Source organism: Brachyistius frenatus, unplaced genomic scaffold (assembly GCF_029030835.1).
Source record: "Brachyistius frenatus isolate BFR_SWC_R1_liver_20210118 unplaced genomic scaffold, ASM2903083v1 Contig_8, whole genome shotgun sequence".
Classification (NCBI taxonomy): domain Eukaryota; kingdom Metazoa; phylum Chordata; class Actinopteri; family Embiotocidae; genus Brachyistius; species Brachyistius frenatus.
The window spans coordinates 5150608-5168245 of record NW_027210607.1 but is presented as its reverse complement, the minus strand read 5'-3'; the positions used below and the strand labels follow the sequence as shown (position 1 = coordinate 5168245).

Below are 17638 nucleotides of genomic sequence, written 5' to 3'. Positions count from 1 at the left end.
CCATAAACCTGCAGATTATAACTCCACCAAGCAAAGTCTTTAAGGTCTGACTTGAGTGTGGGAACCTTGTGAACATAAAGCTTTGCCAAGAAGTGAAGTGTCTCTGAGTTTTCCCTCCTCCTCTTCCTGGTGGGAAGTCAGCCTGGGGTTTCTCCGCTCGCTGGTAATCTCTCAGTATGTCAGAGCTTTAATGTGGAGCTTTGAATCTGAACCAATCCCAGGATGGTTTTGGGCTCCGCTGAGAGCTGTCAGGCTCCAGCAAGTCGGAAGCAGAGTTCATTAGTGCATGTGAGTTGACACCATGGCCTCATACAGTTCAAATAAAAGCGTGAATGTTGCAGCTCCTGCCTGCTGTTGAAGCACTCGGAAGTCAGGAATTCAGGCGCTCTGGTTTTTATGAATGAATCTCAATTTAATTGTTGTACTACTACTACTACTACTACAACTACAGCCGCTTCAAAGCATCAAGTATCGCTGCGTTCGCCCCTTTAATCTTTTAGTCTGGTTCACTCCTTGTTTCTGTCAGCCACAGTCGCCCATGAGCCAGCTGGACCAGCAACATGGCACCGGTCCCACACTCAGTAGGACCGGTGGTGCCAGCAGGGGCCTTCACCTTGTGGTCAGAGTGATGTGTCCTGGTCATGTGAGCTCACACAGGAGTTTAACTGTAATGTGAGAGCACCGTGATTCATGATTTTCCAAAACAACACTATGCTAAGCACAATCAGGGACAGTAGACAGCATCTTTAGAGCATAATAGACTTGCAGGAGTCAAAGAGCAAACAAATAGAGGTCTAATTTGGATCCAATTCAAACAACATTTTATTCATTTCCAATTTGTTTAACCTGCAGGACATAAACGCATAATGCACTTTGTTTAAAAAAAATAAATTAAAAAAAAAAATTCGGAATTATTTACACTATGAAAGTAGCTGGCATTATGTGCAGTACAAATGTAGTGATCAGATTGAACCAGGGGGTCGCAGTGTTGTACTCCTTATCCCAAATCGGGCATCTGCCACCGGAAGCCGCTCCGTAGGAGGAGAGGAGAATAACACTTCAATTAACCACAGGTTCACAGACTGATACAGGATGTTTGATTTCAAAATAAAATGTTTTTCGGGCTTGAATTTTGGAAAGTGCGAAATTATAAAACTGTAAAAGACTTGGTGGGCTTTGTATTGTTCAACTAAAGATAACAAAATTTGTATGACGTGGCTAAAAATTGCTAAATATACTTATAAAACATTTTAGTGATGAAAGTCCATGTAATTAAAATATGCAAGTGTGCACAATCAGCAACAGGGGCATAGAAAACAAGGTATAATATATATTAAGCACATACATAATATGGAAAGAGAAGTTAAGTAATGATAACATCTAAAAAAAATAATAATAATATAAGAAAGAGTAAAAAGATTCACAATAAAAATAGCTTTTTTTCCCTAAAGATGTTACACAGCATGAAAATACAGGCAAAGTGATTCAAAGGTAAAAAAATATATATAAAATGTATTTTTCTAGAAAGTACTGTTGCTACAATTTCCAAAAAAATGTCGAAGAAATCAAACGTTATGACATTTTATTTTGTAAGTGTACACAGGAAGTTACGTGCGTTGTTTCGGCTCACTTGACGTTGATGGAACAAAATTCACTCGCAGGCGTGTGGGAGGGAGGACGCCAACTTGGAAACACGGCGGAGCGAAACTCCCTCCAGTTGAAGCTTGAACTGGTCCAGCGGTCGGTTTGCTCTGAACGCAGCAGGCGGACGGCGGCTACCCGGACCGGGCTGTAATGAACCACCGCAGCCGAAATCCGCACCAACACCTTGTGAGACACCTGGAAGTTCAAACTTCGCTGCAAACTTTCGCCGGGGCTCCTCAGTCTGAACTCGCCAAGCCGTTTTTTGTGTCTGCGGCTGGCCCGTGAAGCGACGCGTCCGTCCCACATGTTCCTGCCTTGTTCCTGCTAGTCTCCGAAACAACCAGGTGGAGCAGGCCGCCTTGGCTGCCCCCCCCCCTCGCCCGGGGAGCTGCGCAGGCAGCGGGCTTCAGTTTACCTGTACGCACACGGTGACGCACGGATCCTTTTTTTTTTTGTTGTGTTTTTTTGACGCTCCCCTTTTTCGCGCTACGGCTCTCCCGTAGCCGCCGGAGAACAGTACCGGGGAGCCGCCGCCGAGCACCAGGACGGTCATGGACCTAGCAGGAGGGAGCCAGACCCGGCGGAGGGACGGCCGGAGGAACCCCCCGGTGGATGCGATGTACGCGGTTGGCTTTATTTGCCTCCAAGGTTGGTAACAAGCTACTGTACTCTCCGTTACGAGCAGCGCACACTGCTCTACTTACGTCCAGGCTTTTAGACCGTGTACATAAAAAAAAACAACCCCATCCCCATTGAAGTGGACCCCGATTTTGACCTCCATGCTTCTAGGACGAAATAGCTGTTGCTGGTTGAAGTTAGTTCATTGTGGTGACTGACTGCTTTGTGAGCGCAACAGCAGAAATACTACCGAGGAGGAAAGTTACGGTTACAGCTGCTTGTCTTGTTCATTCATACAGAGGAACATTTTCTGTGCAGTTCACAGTTAAGGAAGTTTTAATTTGTTTGGGAGGGGGGGGGATCAAGGAGGAAGGGGGCACCCCTCCCCCAATGATCCCTGACCGTGGGGGTGGGAGAGGGGGGAACAACTGGCATTTTAAAAGTAAATGGCAGATTTTATTTATTTTTTTTTCCAGGATTTCACAACATTTATTTGGAATTTGAAATAATTTAAATACTTAAAAAAAAAAAAAAAAAAAGTCCTGATTGGGGAAAATAGTTTGTTTTAAATAATTCATGCACAATATACCAACATGTTTGTTTACATATCTCTCCCAATGATACAGTGATTATGTTTCTGGTGTGGAAGGAGGGACTGGGTGGGATGATAGTGGGGCTGCCATACATCACTGAAGCAGCCCTGCCATGTCATGATGTATTCCCTGGAGTGCACTTCCAACCTCACACAACACACTGGATACGCCAGTTCTGATTATCATATTCATAACTGTTTGCCTCTCTGACCTCCAGCTTGGCATGCTTTTCATGGGTGCCATTCTCGTGCTGGAGGGGGGGGGGCAGAGCAGTCCTGAGTTTGCAGCCTGTTTCACCCCCCCACCCCTAAAAAATGAACCTGATTGGACGCCCTCCCACATGGACGAAGCATCTCAAAGTTCATAACCTCCGCAGCAGAGATCCTTCCTAAGGTTGTGAAAGGAATGCTGTTATCCTGCCAAGGATCTGGCTCATTAACTCGCCGCTCATCATGTCAAAACTGACTCACTTTTATCTGATCTCCACAGATTGTGTTTGCCTGCGCCTTCAACACAGCTGCGATAGTCAAAGTGGCTGAAAAATTCCTTTAAGTTGAAGTGTGTCTGCCCCCCCCTGTCCACCCCCCTCCCTCCGGTCTCCTCATGGTGCCCGCTTTGGGATGAATGTGTCCTCTGTGTGCAGGCAGCAGGGGAGACGGAGGCTGCTGTGGGTTCGTGTTTATGAAATGTATGAATAGAGCCGAGCCAGGTACTGTCACGACAGCCCGGCTTCAGAAATGTCCTATTTAAAGAAAAGAAAAAAGAACCTGGCTCTCTGAATGTGTGAAGATCAGAAATGTGTGACTTTACTCCCCACATGAGTCTGTCCACACCAAACACGCCATGTTTGTTTCTGGAGGCTTGTTTGATCTGCTGGAACTGAATATTGTGCTCAAATATTTACCCACATCTTATTTTTTTTTTTTTTAGTTTTAATTTACAAAAAAAAAATCACTCTTTTGTTCTTCCGCTCTTTGCTTCTCTGTCGATCTGGTTTCTATTTGCGGATGGTCGGTGACGTGGCGGCTTACTCAGAGGAGATGAAAGCCACTTCTGGGTTTAATGTCCACCATGTTAATGCTCTTCCTCCCCTCCGCCTGCCCCTTACTTCCTCCCCTCATCCCCGTCTTTGCCGTGTGTTTTTCATTGCCCCCTTCCTCCTCTGTTTCAATCTCGGCCACTGAAAGATTTATGATGGAGAGGAAAAAAAATGACTGGGCTTATTGCAGAGCAGCTGAGATAGATGTGAAATATTTAAGTAGCATCCTCACGCACTCATCTCTCCTCAGACCCTGGTCTTTGATCTCTACCTCATTGGCAGCTGCAGAAGATATGAATTCCAGGTCTCTTGCCACATTAATAATTTGGATGCTTCTGCAGGAAAAGAAAAGATTCACAACTAATGATGAAGATGTGTCATCAAACTTCTTGATGTACGTCACGAGTAAACTCGCTTTTATTGACTTTGTTCGTTTTCTCTGCCTTCCGCAACATGCTGTAATAACACGATACTGTACCTGAACTGCAGGAGTAGAAACCACGCTGCATGTCATAGGGTTAGTGGAATGGATTTGTTGTTCTGTCCAAAGATGGATGGTGCTTGACCCACAAGGGTACAGGGCGTCGGTGTAGTGCTGAAGCCCCCCCCAGCGGTGGTTGCACAGAAGGTGCATGAAGCCGATCTGCAGCGCTCGTACCGTATCAGAAAAGAAACAATGAGGGCTTTTTCTCGGTGGTGTTTTGTTGGCACGGCCACCTGCCGCTGCTTTATTCCAAAATCCATACGCTCGGCTCTTAATATCCCCGCTGTGCCCGGAGGCAGGGAGGCTGCACACCAGTCCTCCTCCTCTGAAAGGATGTCGATTTTAAATACACAGAAATAGATTGCGTGAAGTTTTTCTGTTTACTCTCAGATACACACTCGGGGGTTTACAGGCCTGTGTTTGAGTGTAATCATCATAATGAAATTGCACTGATGAATGTATTTAGATAGATCGGAGTGGATTGCAACACAGACCTCAGCATGATGATTGCTTTTGTGGTTTGATAAACTGCTGTAAATGTATTCCTCCGTCTTACAGTTTTCTCACATTAGACGGTTTAAAGGATGATTGTTTTGTTTTTCCTCGAAGCGTCTCTGGGTTTTTGATCTGAGCTTTGCTGGGCTGTTTTTTTTCACCCCTCCAGTTAATTCTGATATCACGTTTGTTGTAGTGCAGCAAGGGTTGGAATATTGTATGAACATCTGCGGAGTCCATTACTAACATCTAAATCAATCCACTACAGCAGCCCTGCAACACACTATGCTGTATATTTCATCCCCCTTTGTTTAAGCTTCTAATGTTAATATGTTTCCAAGGCAACATAAAGCAGCCCTTAATGGCTGTAGTATATTTGAAGTATATACTGGCAACTGTTGGGCAACTAAAAAAAACTAAATTTAAACTTTGAATGTTTTTTTCCCCTCCATTTCAATATTGATTTTTTTTTTAAAGAATCTCTATCAAATATCTGTTTTGACTCGACAAATAATAGATGATAACAGAAAAAAATAATTTATGCAAAACATTTTTCCGATATCACTACAGCTGCACCATGTGTTCACAATCACGAATAACAATTTGTTTTACCAAATATCTTGATGTCAATATTGTAGGATGACTATTGGTGCTTTTACAAAATATTTCCACAACGTTTTTTGATCAATAATCATCAGTAATGTGGCTATAATGTCTTTGATGGAGATTTTAAAACCCAGGAAAGACAACACCTATACCATATTATGATATCCAACACGCAAGACGATATCTAGTTTCATATCTCAATATTATATTGATATATTACCCGTCAGTGTTTTCTGGTGGACAAACTATGTAATGACAAGATGCAACAAAATCTTTCATATTTCTGTTCTGCAATTTCTCGTCATTTATCAGCCAACATATGTTGATGTCAATATATCTGTGATCAATATCTAAAGCTAATATTGGCCATGATTTCAGCCCAACCAGTTTATCAGTTTAAGTCTAGCGTATTACCACAACAAAGCACCGAGTTCACCATTCAGACCTGCTCCTCAGTGTGTTTGTGAACATCAGAGAGTTTTTCTAGTGGCCCAAGTTGTGAGACCGGGGGAGGATTTCTCAAGGTCTCCTCCGGCTCCTGTTTCTGGTCATTTATCAGACGGTGTTTATTCAGTTTTAGGTGAAGATTTTTGAACTTGACAGTCCTCTTTTTTTTTTTTGCCCACCGTTTGGATGGAGGGCTCTTTTCCCAGGGGAGGATCTTCTTGCACTCCTTCAGAGGCTGCAGTCATGGCGGCCCACTCTCTCGTAGATTGGGGGTCCTTGTCATTTATAAATTGCCGCGGCTTCATCATCTCGGGTTTTCTGTCCTCCAGCCTGTGACCCTGAAATCGATATCGGCCTGCCGACTTTCAGGATGTTGGAAGATTTTTGGAGCAGACCATCAAAGAGCCTTTTAGAGAAGCTAAGAGTGAAGCGTACAGATGTGGCTACAAGTAGATGTTTGGATGTTGATGTCAGTGAAAGCCAGTCACAGAGTACAGTTTAGAAATTCAGAAGAACTTCCTTTTCTTTTTTTTTTTTGCTTATTTTTCTTATGAGAAATGAATTTAAAAGAAAAACGCTTCCTTCTTTTAGCTTTATTTTCTCTCTAGTGTCTTGCCAGCTTTTCTAAAACATGTTGATTGGAATCATTTTGAACTTATGGATCAGTTGTTGCCACAAACGACCCTTAGGTCAGCCTGACGGAGCGATTAATGAAGGAAAAGATGGATACCATCGCTTTATAACGTGCTGTGTTGGCTCATATTTTCCAGGCTCTGACATAAAAGCGTTGGTATGCGTGTGTGTAGGAAGCGTACCTGCTGATTTGTGCAGGAAGACAGAATCTCCCCGACGCTTTCGGCTCGGACCGGAAAAATAACCACAGCTCGTAATGACCAGTGCTCCGTGCGGCCATGCTGCCCCGTGTGATCAATAAAGCCAAATAAACAAAGCACTGTTAGGAACAGAGCTGCTTGCTTGAAATGATGATTACTGTACCTAATGACCCATGTATTTGTGTGTGTGTGTGTTGGCGCATGTGCTTGTGGTTTTGCTGGCTCTGCTGTTGGATCCTGTGGTTGTGATTGGAATCAGTAGATTTGCGTCTCTTTTTCCTTCTTTCCTGTCGGGGTCGGTCTGCTGCCCCTCGTGGTTGCCAGTCTGGAAGGATCTCGGTTATTTATTGACTCTGTGCCTCCACAGCTCCGTCTCCTGTCTGAGTTGGAGGGGTGGCGAGCCTTCACCCCGACCCACCACCACCACCACCGCTGCTGCTGTTGACTTTGTTGTGTTGCACACAGCAAAAAAAAAAAATGTTCTTTTGGTTTATGGTGTTTCCAATTACTTGCTGCCATGCTTCAGTGGGATACTATGCAAGAGGAGCTTTGCTGTTTACCATGGCTTCAGTCCTGAGATTCTCCCAGCCAAACATTTGATTTTTTAAATAAATGTCCTAAGATATCTAATAATTAAAAACGGCATGCAGTGGTGAGTTGTCAGTGGACAGGAAATGATTCAAAAAATATTAAAAATATATACATTTAAAAAAACAAAAACAAAAAAACTCACTGCTATGATAGTGAGATGTCATCAAATAAGTGCCAGGAAACATTCCTGGTGAATGACTCTGTTACGTGACTGCTGTTCTCGCTATCACAGCAACAACAAGATACCTGCTGCTGCAAGAGAGAGAGTTGTAAAATCCTCCCCCCTAACATTACAGATGTGCAGGTTTTTGTTTTTTCCTCTTGTCTGATTAAACACATGGAGCTACTTTGACTTGGGGCGGGAGGCTGTGGCTCAGTCGGCCGAGTGGGTTGCACACCAATCGGAAGGTTGGTGGTTCGATCCCCGCCTCCCCCTGTCCACGTGCCCAAGCGTCCCTGAGCAAGACATTGAACCCCAAGGTGCGTGAATGTGCTCCTGATGGCAGCACCCTGCATGGCGCTCCTCCCTCGTTCAGCCACAGCGACCCCTCAGTAATGTGACATTATTATTCTCTTATCAGATGCGGGGTCTGATATTTTCTGACCATCTTGAACCTCCACCGAATCCCTTCTGCGGTTGCTGAAATCACTTATCAGCTATTAGCGAGACCCCACCGGGTTCATGTTCCCTTTAAAGGATAAATGCAAATGCTTTTACTAGTTTGACACTCTGCAGCTGTAACCCGCTCAGACAGTTGTAAATCCTCAGGACAACTCTCTCCCTGCAGGGCAGGTGTGAGGCCCCGGTGAGGGGAAGCCGGGGAGTGAAACAAGATCCCTGTTTTGTTCCCACGTCGCTGCCAAAGCATGTGCAGCGACGCCGCCGCATTCAAATGCATCTGATTGAAACGTGCAGGAATGCCTAATTTGGCCTCAGCCCGTTTGAAGGGGGAGGGAGGGGGAAGAAAGGAGGGCAGGAGAGGAGAAAGGCGTCTGGCATGCCATTGCATAATCCCAGCAGCCATTAACTCTTTGTGTGCTGAGGCTGAATGAACTCATCATAGCAACAGGCCACAGGCAGAGTGACATCAGGCAGCTCTCAATCAGGCTGCAGCTCCTCCCTGCCACACCAGCAGATTCAAACAGGCTGACAAGGCCCCAGTGTTTAATGGCAAAGGAGTTCAGCTCTGTTTGATCTTCACATTATTGGGGTCAGCTGGCTACAACTGACCCTGCAGAGGGACCAGTCCCTGTTTGGTAATAATATAGTCTTTTTTTTTATTTTTTTTTATCCGTGTTAATTTACTGTGTCATCCAGTTCATTGTTCTTTGTTGTGTTGGCCAGCGCTCCTCATTTTCCCATGTTCCCGCTGTGGGGTGGAAGCAGAGCTCAAGAGGCCACAGGAGGGCCAGGCTCTGTCTCCATGGCAGCCTGTACAGTGTTAACCTCCTGGTCCTGGTACCTGACTAAACCTGTGCAGCTGGGATTTGTTGCGTATTATTACGGAGCCAGCCTAATGTGTGTCTGAAGCTGGTGGCTTTATCAGGTCTTGGCGCAGGAAGCCTGAGAATGTTTGGGAGCCTCCCGGTTCCTTTGAATCGGCGCTCATACATTTTGGATGTAAACCAAGTGCCACAGTACTGCTGGTGTTCTCCCAGGCTTTGGAGCACTGGTGTATCTTTTCAGCTGCTCTCACAAAGAAGAATATCCCCACACAACTATATCTCCAGAGAGCATTTTCTTTGATATTAGGCCCTGGAAAAAAAAAATTTAAGACTTTTTTTGGGGGGGAATTACATTGTTTTATTTTTTTCTTAACAATTAACTAGAAGAAATGTTGACTTACCGTGATTGAACAGGGATGGCTCGTAGCTCAGGCACACCAGATCCATCAGGATTAAGTCTCTGCAAGCTGAAAACACTTGTTGCTAGTCTAAAAAAAATGTCTCTCGTAAACTAACTTCAGTCATATTGGTTTAATTTGGACAGTTTTACTTTTTCATCTGACTCCTCTGTCTGATCTTGCCTTGTTGTGGATGACCGCATGAGTTTAGAGAGCTATAGTTTAATAGCATTTTTTTATGAAATACCTTTTTTTTTTCAAGTACACATTCACTCTTGGCTACTCTTAAGTGATCAGTATTCATATTGTGAAAATATTAAAAAAAAAAAAATATTTATTTATTTTTTTAATTATTCTTTTTTTTTTGATTGGTTTCTTGCTAGCTGGAAAAAAAACAAAAACAATCCCTGCTGTGGAAACCTTGGCAATGAAACGCCCTAAATTCTTTGTTCTCATTGCTCTTCAACTGTATTTGGTCTGAATTATTGCATTTTCTTGTGGAAATCTTCTTTAACTGGCCTTTGGTGCCTTTGTTTACATCTTAAACCTCCAACCAATGTACTGCTCAACATAATATCATCTCTTGTGGTTTGTCTGAACAGAATACTCTTAGCTAGTAAATAAAGGTTTTATTTAATTGTATCAAACAGTGTAGTTCATCACTCTCTCTATTGCCTCTTAAATTGCGTGCCATGCTAGTATGAAGTATATTTGAATTAGAGGCTTGGTACTTGACTTTGATGGCACCGACTGAATTAGCCTATACCACCGACTATCAAAAGATAGATTTTCATTTGATAACAAATTTCCATACGCATGAAATTGAGATAATAATATGTTCAGTAGTCGCATTACATTGGTGTGGTGTGGTGACATATCCCAGCTAATGTAATATGACTAAATGGTATTTAACCAAAGGAATAAGCAAGGTAGAAAATCAGGATGAAACTCCTGCACTTTCTATTTGTAGTTGTTCTGCGTGTTTGACGCTGCGTATGTGTGAAAACTGGATTCATGTATAATCTTTATTGTTACTTCATTTTTAGGATTGAGTTCTGTTTTCTCTGTAATCAGCCTCTTGCAGTGAAGCCGGTTCAGTCGATTCATTTAATGGCTCCATAATCACCTCTGCTGACCTGAGGTCTGTCACGCAGCCGTGTCTGTCCATTGTACACCTCTCGTAATGCAGTGTTGTGTATTGGTAGACAGTAATTGCCACCGCACAGAGAAGCTCATTACACAACAGGCTTTGTTGTCACGTGTGGTTTTAATTGTGTTGAACAACCTCTGCAGCGTCGGCTCCATCTTGTTCCCCGCACTCGTACTCTGTTTCACCTTCCGTCCGCTCCTTTTCACTTCGTTCCACTTTCACAAACTATGCCAAATGCCGAATCCCTTTAAACCCCCGTCCTCCTTTCTGCTGTCCTCTCTCTGAACCTCCCCTTGAGTCTGCATTCAGCCAGACTTGAGCGTTTTTTTAATCAGCTCTGACAGAGGGATGGCACAGCGCAGGCAGAATAACCGAGTATGTTTGCAGCGCGAGGAGGTTTTGGTAAACCTCTACATTTCTGCTCGATGTCTGGGAAGCGATTCTCCTGACAGGAACGGAGCTGAAATGAGCTCACAGCTGTGTTTTATTCAGAAAACTGCTTTGGGGAAGTTGTTACTGTAGCCAAACAAATTGTCTTTGTTTCCTGGGTCTGAAGTGATTTAAAGGAGTCTGGTTCTGGACTCTGCCTGGTCTCCTGCTGCCCAAAACACCTCCACAATATCTGACAGCTTGGTGCCATGTCAAGGGAAATTTGATCCACTCATTTGTTTGGCAAGTTGCTTTCACCCAGTAACATCCATCCTTCCTCACTACTTTAGCTTTTATTGATTTATGGTGCAGCTCTTGCCTTTTTAAAAAAAACATTTTTTATAAAGATTAATTTCATTGTGTGTGCCGTGCAGCATATTTCACGAGGACTACTCGGACTGTTTTAGGCATTAAAAAGGTTTATTCTGGGTTTCCGTTGAGAATTTTAGTGCTCCACAATCTAAAAACTGTTTTTTAAAGGGATTTTCCACTCTGCCAAGAATACAAGTCTTGAGGGGGCAAACTTGATCCTTGTATTTTTAGGGATTGTTGTATACGAAAATAAAAAGGATACTGAATATCTGCATGTGCAGGAAAAACACCAGATGTTTACCATGTAGACTCAGTCTGTCCTTTTGAATTGCAAACTTGCAGAACTGTGTGAGTGGTAAGTTCTGAAAACATTGTACTCTTTTCTGCATAAAGCCCCATTATAATTTTCCACATCCAAGTTATTGGCTTCAGATCTCTTGTTATGTTGGTGCAAAAACTCAAAAATATCAAATTTGCTCTCAAGTATGACAAAGAAAAACTTAAATTTATCTCCTTTGAGAAGGATGAGCATAAAAAAAATAAAAATAATTAGATTATCAAATTTTTTTGCATTTTAATGGTCAAAACCTTTGTTAATAATGTAACTGTTGTGATATTGCTCTGCACAGCATTACGCTGACCAGTTCCTTGTTGAAACTCGTATAACAAAGTATTATTATTTTGGCCCGTATAATGTACAACTGCTATGATCTCAGTGTGTCTGTTGACTTTGGGTGGAATGAAAAGGTAAATCCAGACGTTGCTATCAGAATCAGCTATGACCATCCTCAGTTAAGAGAGTGGAAAAACAACACACTGGTCGATGCCCACGGACGACAAAAACACAATACACACCAGGACAATAGGCCGCTTTGTGCAGGTGCAGCCAGCTGACACAACCTCGTTGGTTTGGGAGCGCGGGACGGTGTTTCCTGTCCTTATCTGCCGAGGTGACGACCGATAGAAATGCCCGTGTTGTGTCTGACAACTGACAATGGTCTTTCCCGCCTGTGCCAGATAGCAGAGGAAGTAGATGTTTTGTTGTGGCTTGTTTCCTGCTGGCGTTCGGTCAGAGCGGATGAGGATCTCCGCAGCGTCCTCCTCGTCCCCCTTGATGCAGCTTTGTGGCCTCGTCCAGGTTAGGACCCGGACACAGGGTCATGGTCGTGTCTTTCCTCACTGTGCACCATGTGGTCGGGGGTCGCGCGTGTGTGTGTGTGTGTGTGTGTGTGTGTGTGTGTGTGTGTGTGTGTGCGTGTTTGTGTGTGTGTTGTCAGGATGGAGGGAAAAGGCTGCAGTCTCCCTGAGGGTCTGGACAACAGCCGTGGCAGGAGAGGGCTGACAGGGCTGACGGCTGTTTGGCTGTTGACTTCCTGCGGTGCAGATGGGGACCTCGAAGCTGCTGAACACACGGGGCGTTTACTGCCACTGGAATTTTAAGAATACGTAAACACAGACAGTACAAAAGGCTTTTTTGTGCGTGCGTGTCTTAGTTTGGTATATGCATGTGGAATGTGCACCTGTGACGCATCTGTCTCTGTCTTTTCATAGCAAGTTCTTTATTTGTCCTGGTGTGGATTATCATTACGGACTCTGCAGGAAACCAGACAACAACCTAAGTTAGACCTGATTCAATGTGTTTCTCTCTCGAGAGAAGTGGGTCAGTGTAGCTCTGCGTAACTGCAGACCCATGAATTTCCAAACACTTGGCTCCTTTTTTTTATTCATCCTTCGCTCTGTCTCGTTCTTCCACATGACTGATGATGCGTCACCGTGGGATACAAGTTTGAGTGAGCTTATCGCTGCATGACAAAAATTTGCAAATTACGTTTTGCACAGAAAAAATACAAGGCACGGCCATGTAATGAAATCGAATAAAGTCTTCGACCTTCTTTGTGGCCCTCAACAGACAAAAGGTTTATTTAGCAAGAGTGTCATTTGTTCATTTTGCATGTCTCCCCAGATTCACACCTTCACACTAATTCAGCAGTTAAATGCAAAAAGCTTGTTGTCACTTTTGTGGTGTGATACACTGACTTCCACTATACATACAAAATAGTGTATGCTCTTCAGTAGAGCTGCATTGGATGATTAATTGATTACTTGATGTTTGAATATTAGTCACCAACTATTTAGATAATCAATTCATTGTTTTGAGTCATTTTTTTAATGGTGAGATGCTAAAATTCTCTGATTCCAAATTTGTAAAAATGTTCTTGGTCCTTCCTTCCTATATGATAATGAAGCTTCTTTTCCGTTGCCGATCTCGGCTCGGCTCAATTCACTTTGTTTTTTTACGCATCCGGCAGAAGTTGTGGATAGTGGTACCATTTTTAGTGTCACCTCCGTCGAGGTTCAAAGGGAGCTGAGCTGATATTAAGCGTGACATGAAAACATTGCAGATCACTGATTGGTCAGAAAGAATCCGCTATTGAAACTAGCTGAATTACTTTTTATTTACTGAATTAATGGCCCTTAAAACAAGGCTCTGGTCAGTAGAGTAGGTCCAGACGTTCTTCTGTTTGGTTGCTGACGAAAGGATCCACCGAATGTGTTACGTTGATGATGACGTCACAATAGCTCTACGTGCTGTTGCCAGAGTAACGGCTTTACTTTGAGGGTACTCTTTGCTGTGGAAATTGTAATTCATAAGTCCCGGGTACCCAAACTGAGTGGAGTAGAGCCGGTTACAGGAAGTGAAGAAGGGGCTTAAACTGAATATCTTCTGGTTGTGGATCGTCAGTTGTGACAAAACAAAACATTTTCAGTTGCAACTTAGTCTTTGGGAAATTGTTCACCATTTTCTGACACTTTAAAGACCAAACAGTTAATCGATTAATCAAGAAAATAGTTAATAGATGAATCAATAATAAAAGCAATCATTTTTTGTTGCCTTACTCTTGAGTACGCTCTGACCCGTATCGCTCTCTATCAGTTCCCCTTTGACCTACATAGGATCAGGTACAGATGATGTATGCTCCATAGGTTCTGACAAATGATCCACTTTGCATGACACCATACTGTTGAACAGTATCTGCTGTCCTCCTCTGTCTTTGTGTGGTCTAATCTTTTTGTATCATACTGTCAACCATTATTCAGAGATGGAGTCTGTGTATTTCTGCCCGTTGCGTTTTTGCACCATGACTTCACCGGGGCTTCTTTCATCTCTCTGTGGATGGTTTCCAGGCAGACGTCTTACTCTGCCTTTTGTGTGTTACCACCCCACTCCCCCTCTGCCTCCCCTGTCCTGTCATTTCGGACGAAGCAAAGAAAAGGTTGCAGTGAAAGCTACACCTCTGCCTCCCCTGCAACCTACCAGGTCCATCTTAAAACGAGGTCAGATGACACACGAGCCCTCGCTGAACCTCCTTTGCTATTCCTCCCTCACGCTCGGTGGGCATTCACATCGATGGCGGCTTGCTGTGAAGGGATAAAGAATCTCCTCCGACCCTGAAAGAGCTCCGCACGCTCAGTTTTGTGCTTTTTTTTTTTGTTTTGTTTTTTGAAATGTCGTGTTTGAACTGCATGCGCCTTGAGTGACAATCAAATACGCCTGGCTGCATTCCTCACCTCCAGATACAAGTCAAACGGGAAAAAAATTGTCAAAAGGTAGCTGGAGTATTTCCCTGTCATGTTCCTTTTTAGACAATAACAGTCTCCTTGAAATGTCCCAACCGTAGCCACTTAACTGTGATTAATACGACACCTGAAGGAGAAAAATGTGTCAACTTTCCACTGAAATGATCTCGTTTCCAAATCTGCTACGCTTTAATTTGATTCCTTAAAATCTTACGGAGGGAGTAAATGGCTACATCCTGATGACATCTTTGCATCAGCTTCACTTATTAGAAACGCAAGGTTCAGATTTTCAATCGGCCGGAGATAAACTTGACAACACCTCCCAGAAAAGAGGCTGGTCATGAATTAAACAGGCCCGACTATTCATAGACACTTGCACAAATGTTTCTCATCTCTTACAAGAGAGAGCGTTGGATGTCCTGCAGCTTTTCCTCCACCCTCCCTCCTCCTTTGTTTGATCTTTTTTTCTTTCTTTTTCTTTCTGGCACTGTAACTCTTTCTGAAACTATGTGCCTGTTCAAAAGGCATTAAACATGAGCGAGATCCCCAGAGCGATGAAACGGTGAGAGACGTTCACAGAATATGCTGAGTGTATTAAAGCCATACAACGGGCCCACAAGAGCTGTTGGCCCCTGCACCCTGTTTCCTTCTGTAAACACTCAAACTCAGGTCAGCTATTCTGAGTTTGGGGATTCTCTAAAGTCTGTGTATTTCCTCAGGTCATTTCTTTGTGCACGATTTTCTGGTAAATGTTGGGTTTACTTTGGAAATATGACTATTATTACATAAATGTTCCAGTGCACTTGGCCTCTGTTTTTACGCCTAAAGGGAGCGTGTTTGGCTGATTGTGAACAACTATAAAATGCACGCAGTGGTGTCGCATACAGTATAATATGTATTAATCATTAGGGCTGGGATGATGTGCTAATCTTGCAGTTCAGCACTATCACAATACTTGAATGCTAATTCTACATGTTCTGTGTTTTTTGAATATTGCCGATTCTATGTTATGATTTATTACACTTTTTGTTTACTTTTTATGAACACTACACCATGGGAAGAACTTCTACATATTATGTATATTATGAGTCATATTTCCAAAACAATACATATCACTTGTCAGTTAGTCTTTGAGTTTTATTTCAGCAGCATCATAAACCCTTTTCCTGTGTTTTACAGCCATGTTAACTTCAAGTCTGTCATTAGGAGAAACGCTTAATAAGTCAGTAGTCATTGGTTAATACTGGCCTAAAGGGCTGTTGTAATAAAATGAATTAAAGAGTTATTAGGATGGTAAATGAATTACTGGTATAATAACATCAAAGCGGAATCACTTGTGCTTTTATTCTGAGACGCTCGACTCGGTCTGGAAGTGTTGATGTCGCAGCTTCCAAGTCGGTCAACAACAGTTATTGTTTGCAGTTAACAGAAAGTTGAACTGATACTGGACAGATATTTAACTGATATTAAGATTTATTCGCTGTGAGCAGGAAACAGAACAAACTAACAGCTCTCCGGTTCACTTTGTTCACGTGCTGATGCTAACAGGCTAACCAGCCAGCTGTGAGCTGCTCACTTTTAGCTCCGTGTTAACTGTAAACATCTATTTTGGAGACCGTATATAGATTTAAATATCCTACAATTAATAGTCGAGGCACTTTGTAATTATATTTCTTTCATAAGAATGTGCCAAAATAATGCACAGACATTAACATAAATATATATTTAGCTTTTTCTCTTAGTTAGAGTTCCAACTAAGGGGGACGTTTTAGTTTTTTTTCTCCAAACTAAATTAGGAAGAACCTTTAATCAGCACATCAAAAACCTGACAGACACAAATAAGTGACTTAAGCTGCCTCCTCTTTTATTCTCATGTTACAGATAGAAATCATAGTGAAAGGTTTACAGCCGACGGTATTTTTGATGGCTCTGTACTGTTGGCTGGTTAGTCCATAAAAACCGGACAACAGTTAACTGTCTCCTTCTAAAAATGTCCTAATGAAAACTTAAATGTCAGGCGGGAGTGTGTGGTAATTTGGGCAGCTGGAGGACATCAGGCCATGAGGGACAGGAGGTTAGAGGGTCAAAGAGAAACCCCCTCCCCAGCTCAGGTTTCAACGCAGATGGACTCTTAACAAGCATTAACCGGACCCAGAGTGAGGAAGAGACGCAGGTTTGAAGCCACTACGGATGGAAGTGTGAGCTCCCGAGTGCATCGCTGGCGGTTGAAAAGTGTAATGAAGGATTAAAGGTCAGGGACACAGAGGATCCATTTGCTCCAGATTCACTTTGTTTCACAAATGGCTCCCTCAAAGGTTACATTTTTGTCAGTAGGTACGTGAGTAGACTTGCTACAGATTTAAAATGCGCTGCAAAAACTCATTCCAGCTGTGAAGTGATGATTGGAGGGGGATTTTGCTGGCCTTGTTCAAGGACTCCCCCCCCCCCCCCCCCCAGTGTGCACAGTACTGTCCTGAAACACGAAGGGAAAAAACGCCTGTGTGCTTTGGAGGGAAGCGGACAAAGACCTCTGCCGGTCACCCTGTCCACCGAGGCGATGGCCCTTTCGACCCTCGCCAGCTCGATCCTGTGATGCTGATGTGATTTTCTCTGTAGGTCATCATGTGATGTGACAGTGCCAGCGCCTCTCCTTCCATGCTCTCAGTTGAATTGATTAAATAACGCTCTTAGCTATCATCAGCCTCGCATGCTGCATCTAATCCCAGTGAAACAAGTACATTTAAACTTCCAGGCAGGAAATCCTTAAAGGTCTTAAATCGTATACTTTTCCATGATTTATTTGCAGTCTTGATATCCTTAAGAACATATTTTTGTGGATTTAACTACTCAAAACCATCTCGGTATCGTTTTCTTTCTCTTAAGCTTCTGTCCAAAGCTCTACCAAGCACAGCCTGTCTTGTGTCTTTGTCTCGATATCTTGATATTGATATTGTATCTGCACATTGATATCAAT

At 43.2% G+C, this 17638-nt stretch overlaps 1 protein-coding gene across 1 annotated transcript in view; it reads left to right on the top strand.

Annotated features, from left to right (window-relative positions):
• Positions 1 to 1652: 1652 nt before the first annotated feature.
• The window catches only part of ptk7b (protein tyrosine kinase 7b), a 74835-nt gene continuing 58849 nt past the window's right edge, over positions 1653 to 17638 (top strand). The window contains exon 1 of the mRNA XM_069690053.1: positions 1653 to 2292. Coding sequence (XP_069546154.1) covers positions 2196 to 2292 — 97 coding nt within the window. The 5' untranslated portion in view covers positions 1653 to 2195. The remainder of the gene's footprint in view (positions 2293 to 17638) is intronic.